General features: G+C 41.3%; 1 protein-coding gene across 1 annotated transcript in view; it reads left to right on the plus strand.

Moving 5' to 3' along the window:
• Positions 1–23,058, plus strand: part of LOC122793022 (potassium channel subfamily K member 1-like) — a 66,177-nt gene that overhangs the window by 37,528 nt on the left and 5,591 nt on the right. Inside the window, exon 2 of the mRNA XM_044060670.1 lies at positions 19,446–19,841. Within this exon, the coding sequence (XP_043916605.1) occupies positions 19,446–19,841 (396 nt within the window). The remainder of the gene's footprint in view (positions 1–19,445; positions 19,842–23,058) is intronic.

Raw genomic sequence — 23,058 nt, forward strand, 5'->3', positions numbered from 1 at the left:
AAAAACTGGGTCAACAAGGCATTATATAATTGAATAAATGGATTTAATTTATTATAAAAACTTTAAATTTACTTTAGAATGTTAGATAATTATATTAATTTGTGTAGCAGTGTTTGCATTCGTAATTTAGTTCAGCTTTCAATACCTCGTAATTTATTATCTTTTTTAATTAACAATTTATTGAGACTAAATACTGTAATGTGTTCTTTTGTTTGCACATCTAATTCACTACTAGATTTACTTACAATAACCTGGAACTTTCTAGACTGATCATTGTGAAACCATCACTTTATTTGTGTTGTTATTTTTATGCACTAGAGTATGCTTCTAATAAGTTAATTGCAAGTTGTATGGTTTTATTGTATTTTGGTTCAAAACCTAATAACATTTGCTTATATAAATGTTTGTTTTTCAACAGTGCACAATTTTCAACTTTGCTTTAACCTGACCTGAAACACTTTAAACTCTTATCAAGAAAACCTATCATTATTATTGGCAGAAGCATGTAATAATACAAAGAAAAGTCAATTATAAAATCAGTGAGGCTGGATAATGATGCTCCCCCAAAAACTAAGATTCTGCAATGTGTTACAAATGACCTGTAATACCGAACTTCTGGGGGAATCAGGCATGGATGGTGTGGAAATCACCACAAACATAAGCCCCTAGTCTCTGAAGCCAGCAACAAAACTCTTGAAAACAGTCATATAACAAAAAATATAAACAGCAAAGCACATCAGAGCACTAGTAGATATGCAAGCTGCAAAGACGTCTTTGCCTTTACAGCTGCACATATTTTCTGTCTTGGTTTATCTTTTCCTGAAACACGTCTGACTCTTACCCACAATGGCTGCCATACATCTGACTCTTACCCACAATGGCTGCCATACATCTGACTCTTACCCACAATGGCTGCCATACATCTGACTCTTACCCACAATGGCTGCCATACATCTGACTCCTACCCACAATGGCTGCCATTCTCATTATCTAAAACATGTTCTAATGAAAAGCCAATTATAAAATGTTTAATGTACATGAACTTTTCACCAAGACAACCCCCAGTGGGGAAAAAGAGATTTGTAAACTTCTGTAGATGACCTTTTCACCTGACCCGGACTACAAAATGGATGAAACAATGACAGCATGGACATTAGTTGGTAGTACTAGAAAGACACAGTGGTCATTATATGAGCAGCATTCCCACTACCTGCAAACAATATAGTAACGTAAAATGCAAACCTGACATAGCAGACCATTAATATTAGTAGATACACATTAAGGAATACTGATGCACATTTTTGATTTGCTTGTACATGCCTTGAAAAAATCTGAATCCCAATGAGAAAAGTGCAAAAAGTGTGTTGCATATTTGCTTTATAAGATTAGAAACATAGTTGGTCAATACCACTGAAATTAAAGGAAAATACTCTCTAGTTTAAGCATAGCATCACATGCAGTAGTAATGCTGGGAATAAGATGGGTTGTGCTTTACTGTGCATACTCATTTACTTCTCCATATAAAACATTTCATTACTGAATGTTCTATTACTCATCACATTTTAACAGGTATACTGGTGGTATAACACTTTTACTTCAATTACTATTTGCAATGTTTTTGAAAAACATTTCTTGTTTTCTTACTTGTGTGTTTTTTCCAGTGGTAATTATGTTTTCATCACATCAGTCACTTTCCTGCAGCGCTTTTGTCATACTTGTGTTCCTGTTGCATTTAATACTGTCCTGGCACCTCAGATGTCTCAGTCCACATCCTCGCTTCATCCTCAAACTCTATTTGCATTTTCTACAGATAGTTATGAACTGTTATTCTTCTACAGAACAAATACTCAATAGCAAGTACTACAATAGCAGTCTAAATGATCTGGCTGAAACATAACTTTCACCCCAAAGAAGGGCTGCAACAATTTTTCCTCAGCCCTAAAAGTCAGGCACTCTGGTCTGTCACTTCAGAAATATACTAATAAATGTAGCATACACCTGATCCTCTGAGTGTGCTCTCCATATCTGCTCCCACTGTTCCTGCTGCTGGTATCACCATAACACATAAAAGATCCTTTGCAAATCCTGCTCCAACTCTGAGCGATGGAATCACTGTGAAATGGAAGTGTAAAGGAGAAGGAGGGCTTCGTAAAGAGACAAGAGTGCACATTGACAGGTAGCAGAACAATAACCACAGATGGAAAACCACTGCACAAATACCTACCAAATGATTTGCTCTAACTACACTTTGATATCAGATATCTGGGGGGTAAGCAGTTACATGGACAGAAACAACATGAAATGTACAGGAGAGGAGGTACGATCAGGTGTTTTCTGCAAAACTTTACAAAATAAATGTTTGGTGCATGGGAGCCTTACATTGCAGTTTAGCCAGATGGATTAGATGATATTCACAGTTTCATCAGTGCCATGAAATAGTGAGGTATCCATTTCTTGGGGCATGAAGAAATTGAGCCGGATTCAATAAAGCATACACTAAGTGCAAACTAAGTGAACACGATATGTATTCCAGAACATTCTTATCAACCACAGGAGAAGCAGTGAATAGCAATTAGTAAAGAGTTGAAGGACTTTGTCTGGGAGGGGAAGATGGCAAGAGTCAAGTGGGATAAGCTGATTTTTCCAGTAGAACAGGGTGGATTGGGATTACCCAATTTGAAGGGGTATTTCAGAGCTACACAGTTAAGGCTCCTATATACAGCACAAGCAAAAATTATAATTCAAAGTGAAAATGGATGATGTTGAAATGGGGGGAATCTCAAGAAACAAGGAGAGACTGGGATTTTGGATGCAGACCTTTAAGGAGAATAACAATAATCATACAGAATTTTATATCCATAAAGTAGCAGACGGTATCCTAAGAACTAAGCCAACACAGGAATGGAGAAAGGAGATTCTGCCAATAGGGATGACTACAATTAGGAATATGGACAATAGGTAAGAGGGGAATGGAATTTATTGAAGAAAACTGACAAAGGAACCAAGGTATTGGGAGCAAATAACTGGAGAGGGAAAGGTAATAGAATGGGAAGAGGCCAATAATTTATTTACACTGGAGGTTAGAGATTGCCTTCCCTTTCAAGGACTGATATCAGAGTATAGGCAAAGAGAAAGAAATATAGGGGTCCTAAATGAAAGAGCAGCACTGGTAGAGTTTTTAGTATAATCTAGAACAGAAGCTGCCATTAAAGTCAAAGTAAATGTTATTGTTATTTAAAACTAGACACGTGTAGCCTAAACAAAATTTTGTGCATCAGCTCAATTCTTGAGATTACAAAGGAAAGTGAAACAACACATACAAGTAGAGGAATACACACAACTAACAAAGACAATACTAGTATTACACACAAGAAAGAGCAGAGACATTTACCAGCACTCATATACAAAAAGAATACACTCCCCTGAGTTAAATTAACTATCCTATTTAAAATAAAACAAAACACACTACAGATTGAAATGCTTAAGTTATTTGTCTAATATTGCACTTGAGTTAGTTAAATAATACTAAGGATATAATAAATAAATATTGCACTTACTTTTAATATATGTAAGTATATATTACACAAATAAATAAATTGACTTATTATGTGTCAAGACCCCTGGGACTTTTACCCGAGTTTAGAAGTCTAATCACTGTAGGGTAGAAACTGTTACTGAATCTTGTAGTCCTGCAGTGGGTGCTGTGATATCTCCTGCCCAATGCCAGATGCTTAAACAGTCCATGTACAAGATGTGTGTTGTCCTGTGTTATTTTGGTGCCCTTTCAGACCCTTCTTGCAGTATATAGATGTTGTATCAGTGGAAGACTGGAACCTGTTACCTTCCCTGCAACATTCACCACTCTTTGTACCACCTTCATTTCTGTAACTGTGCTGCTTCCAAACCACACTGTGAAGTTCATAGGTTCATAGGTAGGTACTAGGCTATCGGCCCAAGGGCCTATGCAAGCCTAGCCAACAAGGTTCCCTGGCTTACTCCACCCAAGAAAGTTATTTTCCTGTGCCACTGACGAGCAGAGACACAGAAGTGATCCCCGGGGTGTATTTCCTATTTCCCATCCACTCATCAAGATTTTTCTTGAAGAGTGCTAATGAAGAACTTTGCTTGACATAGATGGGTGCTTGCTGGTGAGGATGCTCTCTATTGCATGTTTATAGAAGGTGGAGAGAATATGAGGAGGAAGCTTAGTTTTTTTCAACCTTCTTAAAAAGTTGGTGTGGTTTCTTGACCAGTTGCTTTGTGTTTCCAGACCATGGGTGATCCTCTGATATGTGTACACCCAGGAATTTTGTACTCTTAACCCTCTCCACATTCCCACCATTAATCCTGAACACTGGGTGGTTTGTTATCCTTTTCCTGAAGTCGATGATAATCTCTTTGGTCTTGCTTACATTCAAGTCAATGTTGTTCCCCTCGCACCAACTGATCAGAGATACCACCTCCTCTATTTATGCCCTTTCAACCTTGTTTGTGATGAGCACCATGACTGTGGTGTCATCAGCAAACATGATGATATGGTTGGACTTGTGCTTAGCATAGCAGTCATGGGTCAGGATGGTGAATAATAGTGGCCTGAGAACATATCCCTGTGGAACCCTGGTGTTAATCGTGATCCACTTTGATGTGTTTTACCTAAATACACCCTCTGTGGTCTCTCAATCAGGAAGTCCAGAATCCAGTTACAGAGATGCTGATTCCTAAATGTGCCAGTTTTTCTATCAGCTGCATTGGTTCCACCATATTAAATGCAGAGTTGAAGTCTGTGAACAGCATCCTCACATAGTTGTCTTTGCCCTCTAAATGCTGAAGGGAGATATGTAGTGCTACTAATATGGCATCAGCCGTGGATCGGTTAGCTCTGTACGCAGACTGCAGAGGGTCAAAATCAGGAGGTAGGCATGATGAAAGATATTTTTTGATCAGCCACTCAAAACATTTCATAACACTGGATGTCAGAGCGACTGGTCTGTAGTTGTTAGGGCTGGAGGGAGTGGGTTTCTTAGGTAGTGGATGATGTTAGTTTCCTTGTAGCATGAGGGTACTTGTGCCATGGCAAGAGAGGTGTTAAATATTTCCATGAGCACTGTGCATAATTAATCAGCACAGCCTTTTAACACCTTGCCCAGTATGTTGCCTGGGTCAGCAGCCTTCCTGAGGTTCACTCTCTTCTTACCTCCTCTGTGCTGAGGCTGAGTGCTGCATCCTTCTCATCAGTGGGGAGCTTTAGTGCCAGCTGGTTGTTTCTTTCCTCAAATCTACCAAAGAAGATGTTCAAAAAGTCCAGGAATTTGATGCTGTCCTCACACTGTGCTGACCTGAATTTGTAGTAAATGATCTCCTGTATGCCTTGCCATAGTCTCCATGCCTCCTTCATGTCTTCAAAGTGGCTGTGTATCTTTCTGCTATACTCCCTATTAGCCTTCTTTACACCCCTCCTCAGATTACCTCTTGCTACACTTAGGGCTGCTTTGTCCTTAACCCTGTAAGCTGTGTTTCTCTCCTTCAGAAGCTCATATACCTTAGAGGTGAACCATGGCTTCTGGTTAGCTCTGATAGAGATACTTTTGGTATTTGTTACCCCATCAACACAGTTTGAAATGTATGCCATCACTATCTCTGTGTATTTATCAGTGTTCAGATGGTGATTCACTGTGGCTGCCTCCTTGAGCATATCTCAGTTGGTTCTTTCAAAGCAGTCTTGGAGGGCCTCCATGGCTCCCTGGGGCCATACCCTGATTTGTTTCTTTGTGGGTTTCTCTCTAACCAGTGCAGGTTTGTAAGCCGGTGATACAAGATGGTGTAATGGTCAGAGCTTCCCATTTGTGGAAGTTGCACTGCCTTATGAGCTTTCTTTAAGTTTATGTACACCTTGTCCAGGATATTATCACCCCTTGTAGGAACATCCACATACTGATCGCAGTGTGGGAGTACTTCCTTCAGATCTGCTGTATTAAAGTCACCAGCTGCCACATGTACAAAGTCAGGATACTTGCTCTGCAGCTCACCCATGTGATTGCATAGTTTATTTAGAGCCTCAGTGGTATTAGCACTAGGTGGGATATACACCACTGTTACACTGACCCCATTTAGCTCCCTGGGCAAGTAAAATGGTCTACGTGTGATGGACAAGAACTCTAAGTTCTCACAGCAGTGTGATAGCAGGATTTCATAGTTGCTGTACCATCTTTTGTTAGCATACATCCATACTCCACCTCCTCTGGCCTTTCCAGACAGTGTATGTTTTCTGTCTGCATGAAACAGCATACAAGTCTGTAAGTTTACTGCACTATCATTTACCTTGTCATGCAGCCACATCTCAGTAATCAAAAACAAACAAATATTTCTCACCTTGTTCTTTTTGGACAGTTCCAGTCTCAAATAGTCCATCTTGCTATCCAGTGATCTCACATTAGCTAGCGGTATAGTTGGTTTCATAGTTTTATAGTATAGTACTAGGCTATCTGCCCTGGGGCATTTGTAAGCCTAGCCATAGTGATGTGGCTTTTGCCACCCCATGAAATGGTACAAAAATTGTACAGAATAAATTTAGAATACTGTGCCTCTGTCTAGTAGTGACACAATGAAGGTCCCCTTATATAATAGAATTAGTTTACTGTGCCCCTGTCTAGCAGTGACACAGATGTGACCCCTGGGGTAAACTTACGATCTCCCATCCACTCATCAAGATTTCTCTTGAAAAGAGTCAGTGAGGGGCTCTGCCTAATATGAACTGGGATCCTATTCCAAAGCATGGGAAGCCTCTGGGTTATGAATCTATCCCTCCAGCATGTCCTATTCATACTTGTGCCGAGGTTTAAGTCTTTAGCTCTCGTGGTCCTGATGGATTTGGATTTTTTGAGGTGGAGCATGTCCATCAGATCCTGATTGGACATGGCCTTGTACGTCAGGCAGAGATCACCTCTGAGCAGGCGGTATGCTACTGAATAGAGCTGAAGTTTCTTTAGTCTGGCAGAATAAGACATATGTTGGAGACCCTTGATCCTCTTGGTGAGGTACTTTTGTGGTCTCTCCAGCTGTTGCAAATGCCGGGTGAAGTACATACCAAATGGGGCATTGTACTCAATCATGGGTCTGATGAGGGAGGAATATAGGGGTACAATGACATCCTTGGATCTGGATGTGAATCCCTTCATGATGAGGTGTGCAAGGTAGAATGTTTTTCTAACCACTTTGGCAACGTGGGTGTCAAATGAGAGGTCGCTGTCGACTTGGGTCTCTAGGTCTCTGATTACTTTTTCCATACTCAGTGGGTTGCTGTCTATGTGATAATTTGTGGGTACTTTGTTTTTCCCAAAGGGGATGACTATACTTTTTTTGGCATTTAGTTTAAGGCCGTGACTCCGGCACCAGTTGTCCGTTTCTGTGAGGCCTTGTGGTAGGATGTGTGTGTCTGCTGGTGTATCGACTATGGCACCTAGTTTGCAGTCATCTGCGAACTTTGTCAGCCACAGCCCTCCCATGTTTGCTTTAACATCTGAGAAATAAATGCCAAACAAGAGGGGTCCCAGGACAGATCCCTGTGGGACACCACTTGTGACTGGCTTTAAGTCTGACATTGCTCCAGCGATTTTAACTTTATGGGTTCTGTCCTTTAGCCAGTTTGCAACCCATCTAGTGACATAAGGGTTTACTTTTAAGCTGTTGAGCTTATCTATGATGCCTGAGTGGGGTATTGTGTCGAAGGCCTTAGCCAAGTCCAGGTATGCTGTATGGACTGCTTTGCCCTCATCAATGGGCAAAAGGTCAACCAGGTTTAAAAGGCAGGATCTGCCCTTTACAAAGCCGAACTGGGTGGGGTCAAGTGTCTGTAGGTCCCCTATGTCTCTGTTTATGAGTTCCATAATGATTCTTTCCATAGCTTTGCAGACCAGGCTGGTTAAGCTTAAGGGGCGGTAGTTTCCAGGGTCTGTAGAGGCACCCCCCTTGTGGAGTGGGACCACTGTTGCTGTACGCCAGTGTTCAGGTACATATCCTGAAGTAAGGCTAAGGTTAAATAGCATTTTTATGTGTGGGTTTAGCTCCTCATGGAGTTCACGTAACACGCAACCCAGGATACCGTCAGGTCCCATTGATGCTGTGTTTTTTGCTTTGTTTAGGGCGGTTCTCACTTGGACATCTGAGATGACAGGGAGATTACATTCAGCTGGGATAAGTATTTCTTCTTTTGGGGGTGAAGGAGGGGAGAAATTTGCACTGAACCTGTCAGCCAGAATGTTGGCAATATCTGTGGGTTCAGTGTATTTTATGTTGTTGTGAACCAACTCTGAGCATATCTGAGGGTTTCCACCCAGGTTTCTAACATAGCTGAAGAAGGCTTTGTGGTTATCTTTAGTGTCCTTAGCGATTTTTCTCTCAAAGTTGGCCTTGGATGTTTTTATGAGAGAACGTAGTTTTCTGCTAATTTTGATCAGAGATGTCTTCCCTTCATGGGATTTTGCTCTGACGTGCAGTAGCTTCCTTCTTTTGTTATACAATTTGTTTATGGCTGAGGTCCACCAGACAGGACGCTTACCTTTGGTGGAGAGGGACTTGGATTTGTTTGGGATTGCATGATCCATGCATTCTTGGAGATGTCCATAAAAAGCATTTGTGAAGGATTCGGCATTGTGGGATGTGGTATCCACTGGCACAGTGGGCTTAAAGGATACCATCTCAGTCTTAAGAAGAGTGAAGTCTGCTTTTGAGAAGTTTTTCACGGTGGTCTTTTGTGCTGGGGGTGGAGGTGGGATATGTACATCCAGGGTGATTAGTTTGTGGTCAGATCTCACTAGTGAGGGGTATACTTCCGGTGTGGAGCATTTTGTCCCCATGTTTGTGATGATCAGGTCTAGTATATTATCTCCCCTAGTGGGAGAGGTGACTAGTTGTTACAGTGCATTTGAATTTATGAATTCCAGGAACCTTTGGGTTAGGGTATTAGGGCTAGAATAATGTACCCAATCTATGTTTGGGTAGTTGAAGTCTCCTAGTATGATGGTATTTTGTGATACATTCATATCCTCCAATGTCTTCAGGAAGGCTGAGTTGGGTTCTTGAGATTGGGAGGGTGGTCTGTAACATGCTACCAGTTGTATAGCAGTTTTGCCTATGGTTAGTTGCACCTGTATGGTCTGTGATGCTTCATGTGTTGCTACTAACCTGGAGGTGTGGGTGTCCTTGATGAATATGGACACTCCCCCTCCCTTTGTGGTTCGGCCCGGGTTTTGGGGCCGAAAAACATGATATGAGGTATAGCCTGGTAGTGCTGGGGTGCTCTCTGGAGCCTTGAACTAGGTTTCAGTTACTGCACAGACGTCGATGTTCTCCATGCTGAGGAGCGCATCAAGTGCCTGCATCTTGAGATTTAGACTTCTGGCGTTGAGCAGCATTACCCTTAGTTTTTTTCCATTTTTGTTTTCTAAGGAGGTGGGTTTGTCTTTTGAGCCTTGCCTAAGAAAGGCACTATGGGGGTGGCAAGAGCCTTAGCCAATATCCGGAAGCCCAGTGGTGACAGGTGTAAGCCATCCCTTGCGAAGCAGCGTGGCTTGTCCAACATGTCATCCCAGGCAGATAGATATTGACTCCCCTTAGAATGACACCAGTACTTGAGCCAATTGTTAAAGCTGATCATCTTGTCTTTGTATTGTGGTATCATTCTTGGTGAGGGCAGGATGCTGCTCAGGGTCAGGGTCATACCAGCCTGGGCTACATAATCGGAGAGCTCCTCTATGTCTCTTTTCATGTAGTCCAGGGAGGTACGTCTCAGGTCATTCACACCAGCATGGACAATGATGGAGTCATATTTGTACTTGCTTTGGAGTGACCTGAGTGCGTGTGTTATGTGGCGGATCCTAGCTCCCGATAGACAGCTCACAGTCACCTTCTCCTTGTTCAGCCTGGTCAGCGGGACATCAGTGTGTCTGACTATAGAGTCACCTATTACTAGTGTATCAGGCAAGGTGTTTGGCCTTAAGGGCTGTGATTGGGTGACACACTGATTTATTGAAGTATGTGTTGCATGTGTTTTGTTTTGAGGTGGTGGATTTTTGGATGTCTGCTTTGGGAGCCTCTGTTGTTTTGGTAAGTTTTTTATTAGAGCCTCCGAGTATGTCTTTGTGTTTTTATGTGTTTGGTTTGCAGTTGTGGTAGGTATATGTGGGACTGGGATTGTTGTGTGTGTGGTTGCCATCTCCTCCTGTCTGGTCATGCCAGCCCTGAGTTGAGAGAGTTCAGCCTCCAGTTTGGCTATATAGTTGCATCTCTCACATGTATTTGTGTTTGTTGGGAGGAGGAGTTGGTTGTCTGTGTACATGAGACAATTGTAGCATTGTCTCAAGATATCCAGATTGACCATCTGAATTGGAGACGAAGCCAGTAATCTACCACTCGACATGCTAGAACAGTATAAGGGAGTGCTGTACCTTTAAGGGAAGTGGACATTCACAGGGGTGGTAAGTAGATGTAGTGCTTTACTTAGTACGAGAGTGCTTACTTAGTAGAGAAGTATTAAGAACAAGTGCTAGGCTTATAATATAGTGAGTAGTCTGGTTATAGTAGAGCTTCCTTAAGGAAAAATTTGAAGATCAGACTTGGCGGAGCCAGAAAAAGTTTAACCTTGTTTAACCGGCGCTGTGCTATGCGCACAACTGCGCAAAGCCATGCAAATGCGGATTTTAAACAGTGAACTACAAAAGAGCTAGAAATGGTCCAAAACAACCAATTACTACAGCTTCTTGTGCTGAGGTCACTTCCTACAGGGACAGGTAGGCTGCTCAAGGCTCCCCACTCCCACTGGTGAGCAAAGAAACTTCCTTCTATCCAAGTAAGGTAATACACAGGAACTACACCACAGCCCAGAATACAGCAATGCCTGTAAACTGGTCTAAACTAGTCGAGGAAGGCGGGAAAACAAGGATTATTTTTTTTGTTTTTTGGGTAGAAACACACAGAAAATGCAGAAAGAGTGATAAATTAGTTACACAGGCTAGCACACTTTAGTGGGCAGCCTCCACAGTTAAATTAAACAAACAAACAACAAACTTTCGATCAAATTAGACTAAAATGTAACTTTAAGTGCAGATTTTAAAATAATGCAGCAAACAGTTAAAAAACAGTTCAAGCTAGTTCAGGGTAAGCTACAGAAGCTATTCCAAGTGAAAAAAAGCAAAGATACTTAAATCCAGAAAGTAGTCACTTTTCTGAGTTCCCTGCTGCTATGACCACTCTGCAGACCCACGAGGAGCTTGTCTGAGTAGTATAGCCAGAAAAAAATGCCCAGAGGCGGATTTAAAACAGTGAACTACAAAAGAGCTAGAAATGGTCCAAAACAACCAATTACTACAGCTTCTTGTGCTGAGGTCACTTCCTGGTAGTAAAGACCTGTAGGGGTTCACTTTTAACTTTACATTAGTACCTGCTCTGCAACCTCTTTTTGTTCTCTGACATCCCTTTCTGTTTATTCTTGTCCAGCATATTCCAGAAACCTGTTCTACCAGTTTGTGGCACTTTAGCATATAATATTGCATTATAACTATAAGAATCAATCAGAGGGGGTTAGAAAGGATTGGGAAGAGAGATTGGATAAGAAATTCACAAAGGAACAATGGGAGGATATATGTATGTTTCCCAAATATGCAACAAAATCTAGAAGATCTAGGATTTTCTTGGAAATGTTTACATAGATATTTTTATACCCCAAGTAGACTTCAGAGAATTTTTCCTCAGGTAGACAACAAATGTTGGAGGTGTGACAGGGAAGAAACAGGTGCTTGGGAACATATTTTCTGGGAGTGTGGTGAGTTGGTGGACTTTAAGGATTTCCTGCGGGATGTGCTGTCAGAGATGCTGGGTGGGTAGACTGGTGTCACGAGGAATTGATTTTTCTGAGCTATGACACTGAATTGGAATTGCCTAGACATGGTAAGGCCTAGCTGTGTCTAATTATGGCGGTTGCCAAAAAAGCAATTGCTAGAAAATGGAAATCAAAATCTAAACCAACTATATTAGAAGTAGTGAATATAGTAACAGAAATAAAACAACTGGAATTGAGATCTTTAGAAAAGGGTAAGAGCAAACTACATAGGAAAAATGGGAACTGTGGGAACAATACATACAGCGGAGGAATGAAGTTTAAAAGAAGGCAGGACTTAAATGAGGTATGTAATGTTTGACTGAAAATGATTGGGTAGATTATAAGTGATGTATAATGTCTGCAACTGGGTGTATGTCAGTGTGGTTTGTGATGTAAAATGCGTGCAACTAGGATTGTGTCATTGTGGTTTGTTTTCATTTATATAAATGTATGATTGTTTACAATGTAAGTGATGGTTTAATAAAGATGTTTCTCTTTTGAAAAAAGGGACAGGAATTGAATAATGTATGTAATGTCGCTTAGGTTATATGGTGTATAGCAATATATGTGAAGTGTAATGTTTGTTTTTGTGTTTATATAGTTTGACTAGTTTTCTATAAATGTAAATGTGCTTATGTCACAAGTGATAATTCAATAAAGGTGGGTTTATCACATATTTACACTTTCTAGTCGCTCAGAAAGATTATACTTTGTGGTAACTTTTATGATTCCCTGTCAATATTTAAAGTTGCAAGAATATCAGTAGGAAAACTTAAATTAGGAGAAAGAAGGTGTGATTTATGTCTGGGTTGTCTGTTCACTCAGAATGATGTACACTTAGTGTAGGCATTTTTGAATCCTGGGGATTATTTATTTAGGTTTCTATGGAAAGGGAAGACCTTTCTGTATTCTTCATACAGATTCAGCATGATGAGACTTATTAATCCCAATTTTGCAAATGTAAGTACTATACAAATGAAACAAGATTTAAAGTAGTAAAGCAGCATTATATGAGCTGCAGGCAGGGCACAGATATGGTAATGTGTGTGACATTTTATAGGTCACAGAATCAGTTCTAAAGGCATGAATAAATTAAGGGGTAGGCATATCACTTTTCTTCAGAAAAGGGAATGCTTGTCCAAAAAAACTACCATTAGCTATACATATTTTTCCATAAAAGTATCATTTTATGTCACTACAAAAAATACTACCACCAAGGGCAAAGCTGTTCATCCAACTTTATTGTTGAGCCACATCAAAGTTCTTCCGAGCAGAATAGCAATGTAACAAGTAGTATGTATAGTACATGAGTGTCCAAGCATAATTCCTTGACATCTTACTAACAATTATATCACTTCTACATAAACACCAATGTTCTATAACCTGTCAAACTGATATCTGGTTTCTGTAGGAGTGGATATATCCTTTCTGTCTATCTGGGGTGAGCTATAATTACATCAGAAAATACAATTAAACACACATACACACACAATTGTAAATGACTCTTTATGTCAGTGGAGAAATGCCACCACTAAAATTCCCTGTAGGAATAAGGTAAAATGTCCCAGGCAACTTCAACACTGAGTTCTGAATAAACATTTAAGCATGGTAGCAGTCTTAGGTGTAGTGTGAACCTGCAGTCCCAAGTAAAATTTTCAGAAAATGTTTAGTAAGAACTGTGAAAGGATGATTGAATCATGACTCCCTACTTGAAGACCAAATACACAGATGCATATCAATGTGATTTTTGCCAAAATGCATTAAATTTGGCTTCTGAAAGAAACATCATAACAAATCTGTATTGAGTCAGGATTAAATTAGGAACATGTGTGTGTGTCTGTGTGTGTGTGTGTGTGTATGTGTGTGTGTGTGTGTGTGTGTGTGTGTGTGTGTGTGTGTGTGTGTGTGTGTGTGTGTGTGTGTGTGTATATATATATATATATATATATATGTGTGTGTGTATGTGTGTGTGTGTGTGTGTGTGTGTGTGTGTGTGTGTGTGTGTGTGTGTGTGTGTGTGTGTGTGTGTGTGTGTGTGTGTGTGTGTGTATATATATATATATGTGTGTGTGTGTGTGTGTGTGTGTGTGTGTGTATCTGTATTTTACACACACACACACACATGCATGCGCACACATAAACCAAAGAGTACTGAGGTCTACCAAAACAGAACAACAGAACCTCAGCATTCCAGCCTTCTCTAGGAATAATGAAAGACCAGTAAAATTCCTAAATATTGAAATCATTACCCTTGATCCTTCAACCAATTATTTTGCAATTCAGTTTATATATTTTAATAAGCATCTATGTCTTTATACCATATTAATGAAGCCTGTAGCTCAATGCAAGGATATATTATCCTCAGAAATTTGTTAGAATATTTCAAATACTTTCAAGGATATAGTTATATACTACTATGGTCATTCAGTTTACAATAAAGATATACGTAATTGATGTTCCTTTTGAAAAACAATTAATCTTTGCTGTATTAGCATAACACGGTGAGCAGCCTGTCGGGCACTAGGCTCCGCCACATAACACAAGCACTCAGGTCACTCCAAGGCAAGTACAAATATGACTCAATCATTGTCCATGCTGGTGTGAATGACCTGAGACGTACCTCCATGGACTACATGAAAAGAGACATAAAGGAGCTCTCTGAGCATGTAGCCCAAGTCGGTATGACCCTGACCTTGAGTAGCATCTTACCCTCACCAAGAATGATGCCACAATATGAAGACAAGATGATTAATTTCAACAATTTCAACAATTGGCTTAAGTACTGGTGTCATTCAAAGGGGATCCAATGCCTGTCAGCTTGGGATGATATGCTCGACAAGCCACGATGCTTCGCTAGGGATGGCTTGCACCTGTCACCCTGGGCTTTCGGATATTGGCAAAGGCTCTTGCTACCCCCATAGTGCCTTTTTTAGGCAAGGCTCAAAAGACAAACCCACCTCCATAGGTATCACAAGGGATAAGAAACTAAGAGTAATGCTACTCAACGACAGAAGTCTAAACCTCAAGATGCACGCCCTCGAAACTCTCCTTAGCATGGAGAACATCGATATCTGTGCAGTAACAGAAACCTGGTTCAGGGCTCACGAGAGCACCCCAGCACTACCAGGTTATACCTCATACCATGCTTTTTGGCCCCAAAACGTGGATCGAACCACAAAAGGAGGGGGAGTATCAATATTCATCAAAGATACCCACACCTCCAGGTTGGTGGCAAAGCATGAAGCATCAGAGACTATCCATGTGCAACTAACAGTGGGTAAAACTGCCTTCCAGTTTATAGCCTGCTACAGACCACCCTCCCAAACCCAGGAACCCCACTCGGCCTTTCTGAGAACACTGGAAAATATGAAGGTCTCTCGAAACACCATTATATTGGGCGACTTCAACTACCCAAACGTAGACTGGGAGCATTACTCTAGCTCCAACACCCTAGCCCAAAGGTTCCTAGAATTTATAAACTCAAATGCTATGGAACAACTTGTTACCACTCCCACAAGAGGGGAAAACATACTGGACCTGATCATCACCAACATGGGGACTCTATGCTCCAGACCAGAAGTGTATCCCTCACTGGTAAGATCAGACCATAAACTAATCTCACTGGATATTCACATCCTGACCCCACCCCTGCCCAGAAAACCACAGTGAAAAACTTCTCTAAAGCAAATTTCACACTCCTCAATCGAGGTGGAATCTTTCAAAGCCCCTGGGCCTGTGGAAAATACGGCCCAGACCGCAGAATCCTTTATAAACGCATTCTATGAACACCTTCAGGAATGCATGGATCATGCGATCCCAAATAAAACCAAGACCCAATCCTCCAAAGGCACACGTCCTGTCTGGTGGACCCCAGCCATAAACAAACTATACAATAGAAGGAGGAAGCTACTAAACGATAGAGCAAAATCTCAAAAAGGGAAGGCATCACTGATCAGTATTAGCAAAAAACTACAGGCACTCATAAAATTGTCTAAGGCCAGCTTCGAGAGAAAAATTGCACAGGAGACTAAGGATAATCACAAGGCTTTCTTTAGTTATGTTAGGAACCTGGGTGGTAATTCCCAGATATGCTCAGAATTAGTCCAAAATGACAAAAAATACACTGAACCCACAGACATTGCCAACATCCTAGCTGACAGGTTCAGCGCAAACTCCCCACCCCCCCCCAAAAGGGAAAATATCTATCCCAGCAGAGTGCTGCCCCCCTGACATCTCAGATGCTCAGGTAAGAGCCGCCCTCTCAAAAGCAAAAAACACAACATCAATGGGACCAGACGGTGTCCCGGGCTGCGTCCTACATGAACTCCAAGAAGAGCTAAACCCAAACATAAAACTACTGTTCAATCTCAGCCTTACTACAGGATATGTGCCCAAAGAGTGGCGTACAGCAACAGTGGTCCCGCTTCATAAAGGTGGTGCCTCAACAGATCCTGGAAACTATCGCCCCATAAGCCTGACTAGCTTGGTCTGCAAAGCTATGGAAAGGATCATCATGGACCTCATAAATAAAGATATTGGGGGCATACAGACACTGGATCCTACCCAGTTCGGCTTTGTTAAGGGCAGATCCTGCCTCTTAAACCTGGTTGATTTCTTTGTAACAGTCACCAAGGCCATTGACGAGGGGAAGGTGGTCCACACAGCCTACCTGGACCTCGCAAAAGCCTTCGATACAATACCCCACTCGGGCATTATAGATAAGCTCACCAGCTTAAATATAAACCCCTATGTCACTAGATGGATTGCAAACTGGCTCAAGGACAGAACCCACATGGTTAGAATTGCTGGAGCCATGTCAGACTCCAAACCAGTTACAAGTGGTGTCCCACAAGGCTCAGTCCTGGGACCTCTCTTGTTCGGTATATATTTCTCGGTGGTACAGGCCAACACGGAAGGACTGTGGCTGACCAGGTTCGCAGATGACTGCAAACTGGGCGCCATAATCGACTCTCCAGCCGACACAAGCATCCTCCAAAAGGGCCTCATAGAAACAGACAACTGGTGCCAGAGCCATGGCCTCCAGCTAAATGCCAAAAAGTGTATAGTCATCCCCTTTGGCAAAAACAAAGTGCCCACAAATTACCACATAGGTGGTAATCCATTAAGTACAGAAGAAGTAATTAGGGACCTGGGGACCCAAGTTGATAGCAATCTCTCATTTGACAACCACGTGGCCATAGTGGTTAGAAAAACATTTTATATAGCCCACCTAATCATGAAGGGATTCACATCTAGATCAGGGGAGGTCATCGTGCCTCTTTACTCATCCCGCATCAGGCCCATAATTGAGTACAATGCCCCTTTTTGATGTACCTTACCAGACACCTGCAGCAACTGGAAAGACCCCAAAAGTACCTCACCAAGAGGATCAAAGGGCTCAAACAGATGCCATATGCTGCCCGGTTAAAGTAACTCCAGCTCTACTCAGTGGCATACCGCCTGTTCAGAGGCGATCTGTGCCTGACATATAAAGCCATGTCCAACCCGGAATTAATGGACATGCTGCACCTCAGAAAATCCAAATCCCATCGAGCTACGCTCGAGAGACTTGAACCTCAGCACTGAAATAAATAGGACATGCTGGAGGGACAGATTCATAACCCAGAGGTTCCCTTCACTCTGGAATAAAATCCCAGTCCAGGTTAGGCAGAGTCCCTCATTGACTCTCTTCAAGAGGAATCTTGATGAGTGGATGGGAGATCGTAGGTTTACCCCGGGTATCACTTCTGTGTCACTGTTAGACAGAGGCACAGTATACTAACCTCGAAAAAGGGCATAGCAACATAAATTTAAAATGGGTATCGAAAGCCAAACACATTCTGGCTAGGCTTATAAATGCCCTAGGGTAGATAGCCTAGTATGAACCTATGAACCTATGAACCTATGAACAACAGAACTAAAAATTAAAAATATTTATTTCTTAAAAGAATAGCATTTCCAGTCATTTTAAATGGCTGATATTCAGAAAGCTGGTACTCACTGTGTCAAGTCTAGTGCACTTAAAGTCTGGTACTCACTATGTCTAGTGCACTCAAAGTATGGTACTCACTATGTCTATTACATTCTAGGTCTGGTACTCACTATGGTGCACTCTAAGTCTGGTACTCACAATGTCTAGTGCTCTCAAAGTCTGGTACTCACAATGTCTAGTGCACTCAAAGTATGGTACTCACTATGTCGAGTACACTCTAGGTCTGGAACTCACTATGGTGCACTCTAAGTCTGGTACTCAAAATGTCTAGTGCACTCAAAGTCTGGTACTCACTATGTCTAGTGCACTCAACGTCTGGTACTCACTATGTCTAGTGCACTCAAAGTATGGTACTTACTATGCCTAGTACACTCTAGGTCTGGTACTCACTATGTCCAGTGCACTCTAAGTCTTGTACTCACTATGAGTGCAGAATCACTATGAATCAGACATAGTGAGTTCCAGACCAGTCTAGGTCTGGTATTCACTATGTCTGCTGCACTCTAAGTCTGGTACTCATTATGTGTGGTGGACTGGTCTGGAACTCACTATGTCTGATTCATTCTAAGTCTGGTACTCACTACTTCAGGTGCACTCTTAGTCTAGTACTCTCCCTGTCTGGTTCACTCGAAGTCTGGTAGTTACTATGTCTGGTGCACTCTAGGTCTGGTACTCACTATGTCTGGTGCTCTTTAAGTCTGATACTCACTACGTCTGATAATTAGTGTAAAAGTGAGTTACACTGATGAAATGCTGATGAGGTGTTCAGAGATGGGCTACGGTAAGAATCCAAACTGCTGTCCATGCTATGTTGTATCTCTTTAAAGTCATGTGTTTTGTTCACTTTTGTGCTCTGTTTGATTGGGCTGCATTGCACTGCAGTTCACCCAGCAGCAGGGCACCTTGCGCTCCATAGACACAAGTTCTTATCTCTGTAAATTTGCTATAGCCTTTGATCTCCAAGCTGCCTTCCCATACATTTCAGTTGTCATATCCTTCTGTGCTACATTAGTACTTATCCCTTTCCAGACCAAAGGCATCTTTGACAGAACAAGCTGCAAATTTCACCTCCAAGCTGCAAGTTGTAAAGTTTGGATGCACCTTGGTGCACTTCTAACCCCTTTCATAACACAGCAATGCCTTCTTCTCATAAAGTTGCAATCCATAAATATACACACACATGGGCATGCGCACATGCATGCACATACGCACACACACAAATGCAGTAATGGAATTTCTTAATTCTAGTTACCAAAAGAAGCACCACTGTTTGCTGCTTTTAAGTTGTTTGTATCTTAACGACTCATTATGTGTTGAAATTCAGACGGCTGCACATTCGTTGCAATTCATACAAAACACAGTCAGATGACCTACAGAACACTGTCCCTATTCAGTAGCTAGGAAATGCTGGAAAGCATGTTCACTATGCCTGTATTGTGTGTGGTGTAAATGGACAAGGAAGACTGGTTTAATTTGTTTAACATCTATTATACAATAATTCTAAGCCACTAATTTGAATTGAGAATAAGTTGTAGAATGTGTGGGTTAAATCATGGTAAAGTTTCTTTTATTTTCTTGCAGGTTATGGACATACAGTGCCTCTTTCAGATGCAGGGAAAATATTCTGCATTGTATATACTGCAATAGGCATACCACTAACACTTCTCATTTTGGCCACTATTGTGCAAAAGCTCATGGACCTCGTGACAGTGCGACCGATTACTTGCATTCAGAATCGCTGGGGTATGGAAAAGAAGAATCTTGCCCTGATTCATGCTGCTACACTTGGTTTTATAATGGTCTGCTTATTCTTTTTAATTCCAGCTGCCATTTTTACTGTTCTAGAAGAGGACTGGAATTTTCTGGAATCACTGTACTTTTGTTTCATCTCTCTCAGTACAATTGGACTTGGTGACTACGTACCTGGTACTGCTAAAAACATTTCTCTACATCGTCTGTATGAATTTGGCATCACCTGTAAGTATTTCCACTCAAACCCCAAGCAATATTTGCATTCCCATGGTTAACTAAGAATGTTATTTCACATATTTGTTTCTCATATTAGTACAATTTTGTTGACCTGCTGCTTCTACCCATGTTTTTTGCAGCAATTAAGTACGTTGTATAACACTGGATAACATATCTATTATTTCTCTATAAGGTGTTTACTTGTTAGGTCTGCTCAGATTAAGAAGATGCTATTTCAAACTGGAATTATTACAGTGTTTAAACTTTCTACAGAAATCAAATCTGCAAACTTAATTTAGTGTTATCTGTGTTGTCTTCTCTAGAGTATACCCTCCTAGTTGAAGCAATAACCTCACTGGAACCAATAACAGGCAATTTCCAGAACCAATCTAGTCCCAGAGACTAAGCCAATTACACCATCAGAGATCAATGAAAATGTACTAATAATTATGCAAGTATTTAATGAGCATTAAACAATGTTTCCAAAGGTTTACTATCAAATGACTGAAAACCAAAAGACTGAATCCCAAAAAAGACTGAAAATTCAAAACACTGAATGATGGAATTTGCCCCTTCTCCACTGTTGTGTGATATTGGAGTTGGTATATATAGTTAGCAGGGGGTGTGGCGGGTGCAGCCCCTCACATGAGGGGAGCAGGTGGGCTTGCCTCTTGCATTAAAAATGTATTCAGTATTTTGAATTTTCAGTCATTTGGTTTTCAGCCATTTGATAGTAAACCATTTCCAAAGCATTTAATAAAAAGAGGGAAGCCATATGATCCTATAAAAAGCTAACATGTAACATGTAACTGTAGGCAGTTGTTACACATTTTTAAAATTTACATTTTACAAGGACATAGGACTGCAGGGCTATCCACCCGGCGGTCTGAACCTTGGTTCGAGATGATTGTCACTGTTAAAGTAACACCCCAACCCTATGTATAAAAATGGGAAAAAGGGGTTATGGATAGATGGATGGATGGATGGATGGATGGATGGATGGATGGATGGATGGATGGATGGATGGATGACTAGAACTGTAAAATCATTGTTTTGTTATTCCCTTGCCTATAATATTATCAGAAATTGTAACTCATTGTTATAAAACAGTCCCTTTACACTGAATGCTGCAGAGTTTACAAGAGGACTCTCAAACTTGTTCATTGGGTGGGCATCTAGTGCCTGTTTTGAAGCATAACTTTCATGTGAAAGCATTAAATACTGTATAAATGCTGCACGTAATGATACACAGTATAAGCACTGATCACATTACTTTGGCTGGAATAACAAACAGCACTGCGGCACTAATCACTTTGCACTGATGAGATGATTTGTCCTGCAGTGTTAAGCATCAGTTCATAGTAATACAACATCTCATTAACTGGAAACATCATGACTGTGAGTACACTGTGCAGCTGAAAAAATTAAGCTGGGGAGAACTGCAGCACACATAACAAGAGGAATACACTGAAGCACTTATCAACCCCATCAGTGGATACAAACACACACATGCATGCACACACACAGGCACCCCTACGTGCACACACACACACACACACACACACACACACACACACACACACACACACACAGAAACATACATACAGTACCAGCACTCATGCACACATACTCATGGACCCACTCACAAATTGTCACTGTTGTCTTTCACACACGCATACACACACACACACACACACACGCACACACACACACACACACACACACACACACACACACACACACACACATGGAAACATACACAAACGTGCACACACCACCAGCACTCAAGATATGCATTCATGCAGACACACTCATGAACTCACTCAAACATTTTTACAGTTTTCACACACACCGAGACACACATGCACAAGCACTTACTCATGGATGTACTCAAACATTGTCACAGGTTTCACGCGTGCGTGCACACACACACACACACACACACACACACACACACACACACACACACACACACACACACACACACACACACTCACATACATATACACATACAACACTATTTGCCTCTCTGTAAGGAAGCAGCTGTGATTTACCCTGCACAGTTTCAAATCATTAGCAAGCATGGGTCTGTACCAAAAAAATGCAGCACACATTTAATTTAATTTAATTTTATTTTATTTAACATTTGTTGACCGGGAAAGTCCGACTAGGTTCCACAGATCCTGTTTTCAGCGGAGGCCCGGGGAGAAATGCTCCAGAAACATGTTTTTAGAATGTGGGAGGAAACCGGAGTACCCGGAGGAAACCCACGCAAACGCAGGGAGAACATGCAGGGAGAACATGCAAACTCCACATAGAAGGCACCCCAGCCGAGAATTGAACCAGAGAATCTCTTGCTGTGAGGCGACAGCATTAACCACTGCACCACTGCGCCGCCCGCCTTTGCCTTTGGAAACCCACAATGTACCACACTTTCCATGGTTCACACGTCTGTGAATCCTGACCTACAGAAGTACTGTAACTGGCAGCTCACAAGGAAGTTAATTTACATAAACCCCTTTCACACAGTACTACATTTGTATATGGAGGTGCAAACCTCACTGTCTAGGGTGCACAGTGGCAAACCTAGGAGGCAAGGCAGGTCTACAATTCAGAACAGTCTTGTGCAGTATGCAAAACAGCTTATGCTCATCTTGAATACTTCACAAATGACTGTGAATGCTCCTTTTTATCTAATGTCTGGTAGCATGGATACATACATACTAATACATACTTTATGGATTTATGTAGAATTGTCAAATACATATTTTATCTAAACACAATTATGCCAACAAAATTTTACGTCCAGCTCATTTTATCTTGAAATCATTTAATCAAAAACACATTTTATTTAACATGTTAGAAATAGAAAAGACAACTCTAAAATGTGTTTTTGCAAGGGGAGAGCTCCCCTGTCCCCTGCAGCCCCAGACTCCCTTACTTAAATATACAATTTCCACAGTCACACAACCACAAAGAAAAGAGAAAACACCACAAACCATAAATCACTGCTGTTTATGTTTAGTATCTCTACTGTTGTGCTACTATGGATTTAATATATTTAAGGAATGGCGCTATTAGGCAGATAGACTTCAAGGGTAGGAGCCCTTTTAGGGAGCTGCAGTCATGGTAGACTCTTTTTCTGAAGGAAAAGCCAGACCAGTCCAGTCCTGGTAAGGCTGAAGGCCACTTTGGTATGGGTGTCACTATATCCAGGTTCTATGAA

The sequence above is a fragment of the Protopterus annectens genome, chromosome 2.part0 (genome assembly GCF_019279795.1).
Source record: "Protopterus annectens isolate FY-2018-M chromosome 2.part0, PAN1.0, whole genome shotgun sequence".
NCBI lineage: Eukaryota > Metazoa > Chordata > Ceratodontiformes > Protopteridae > Protopterus > Protopterus annectens.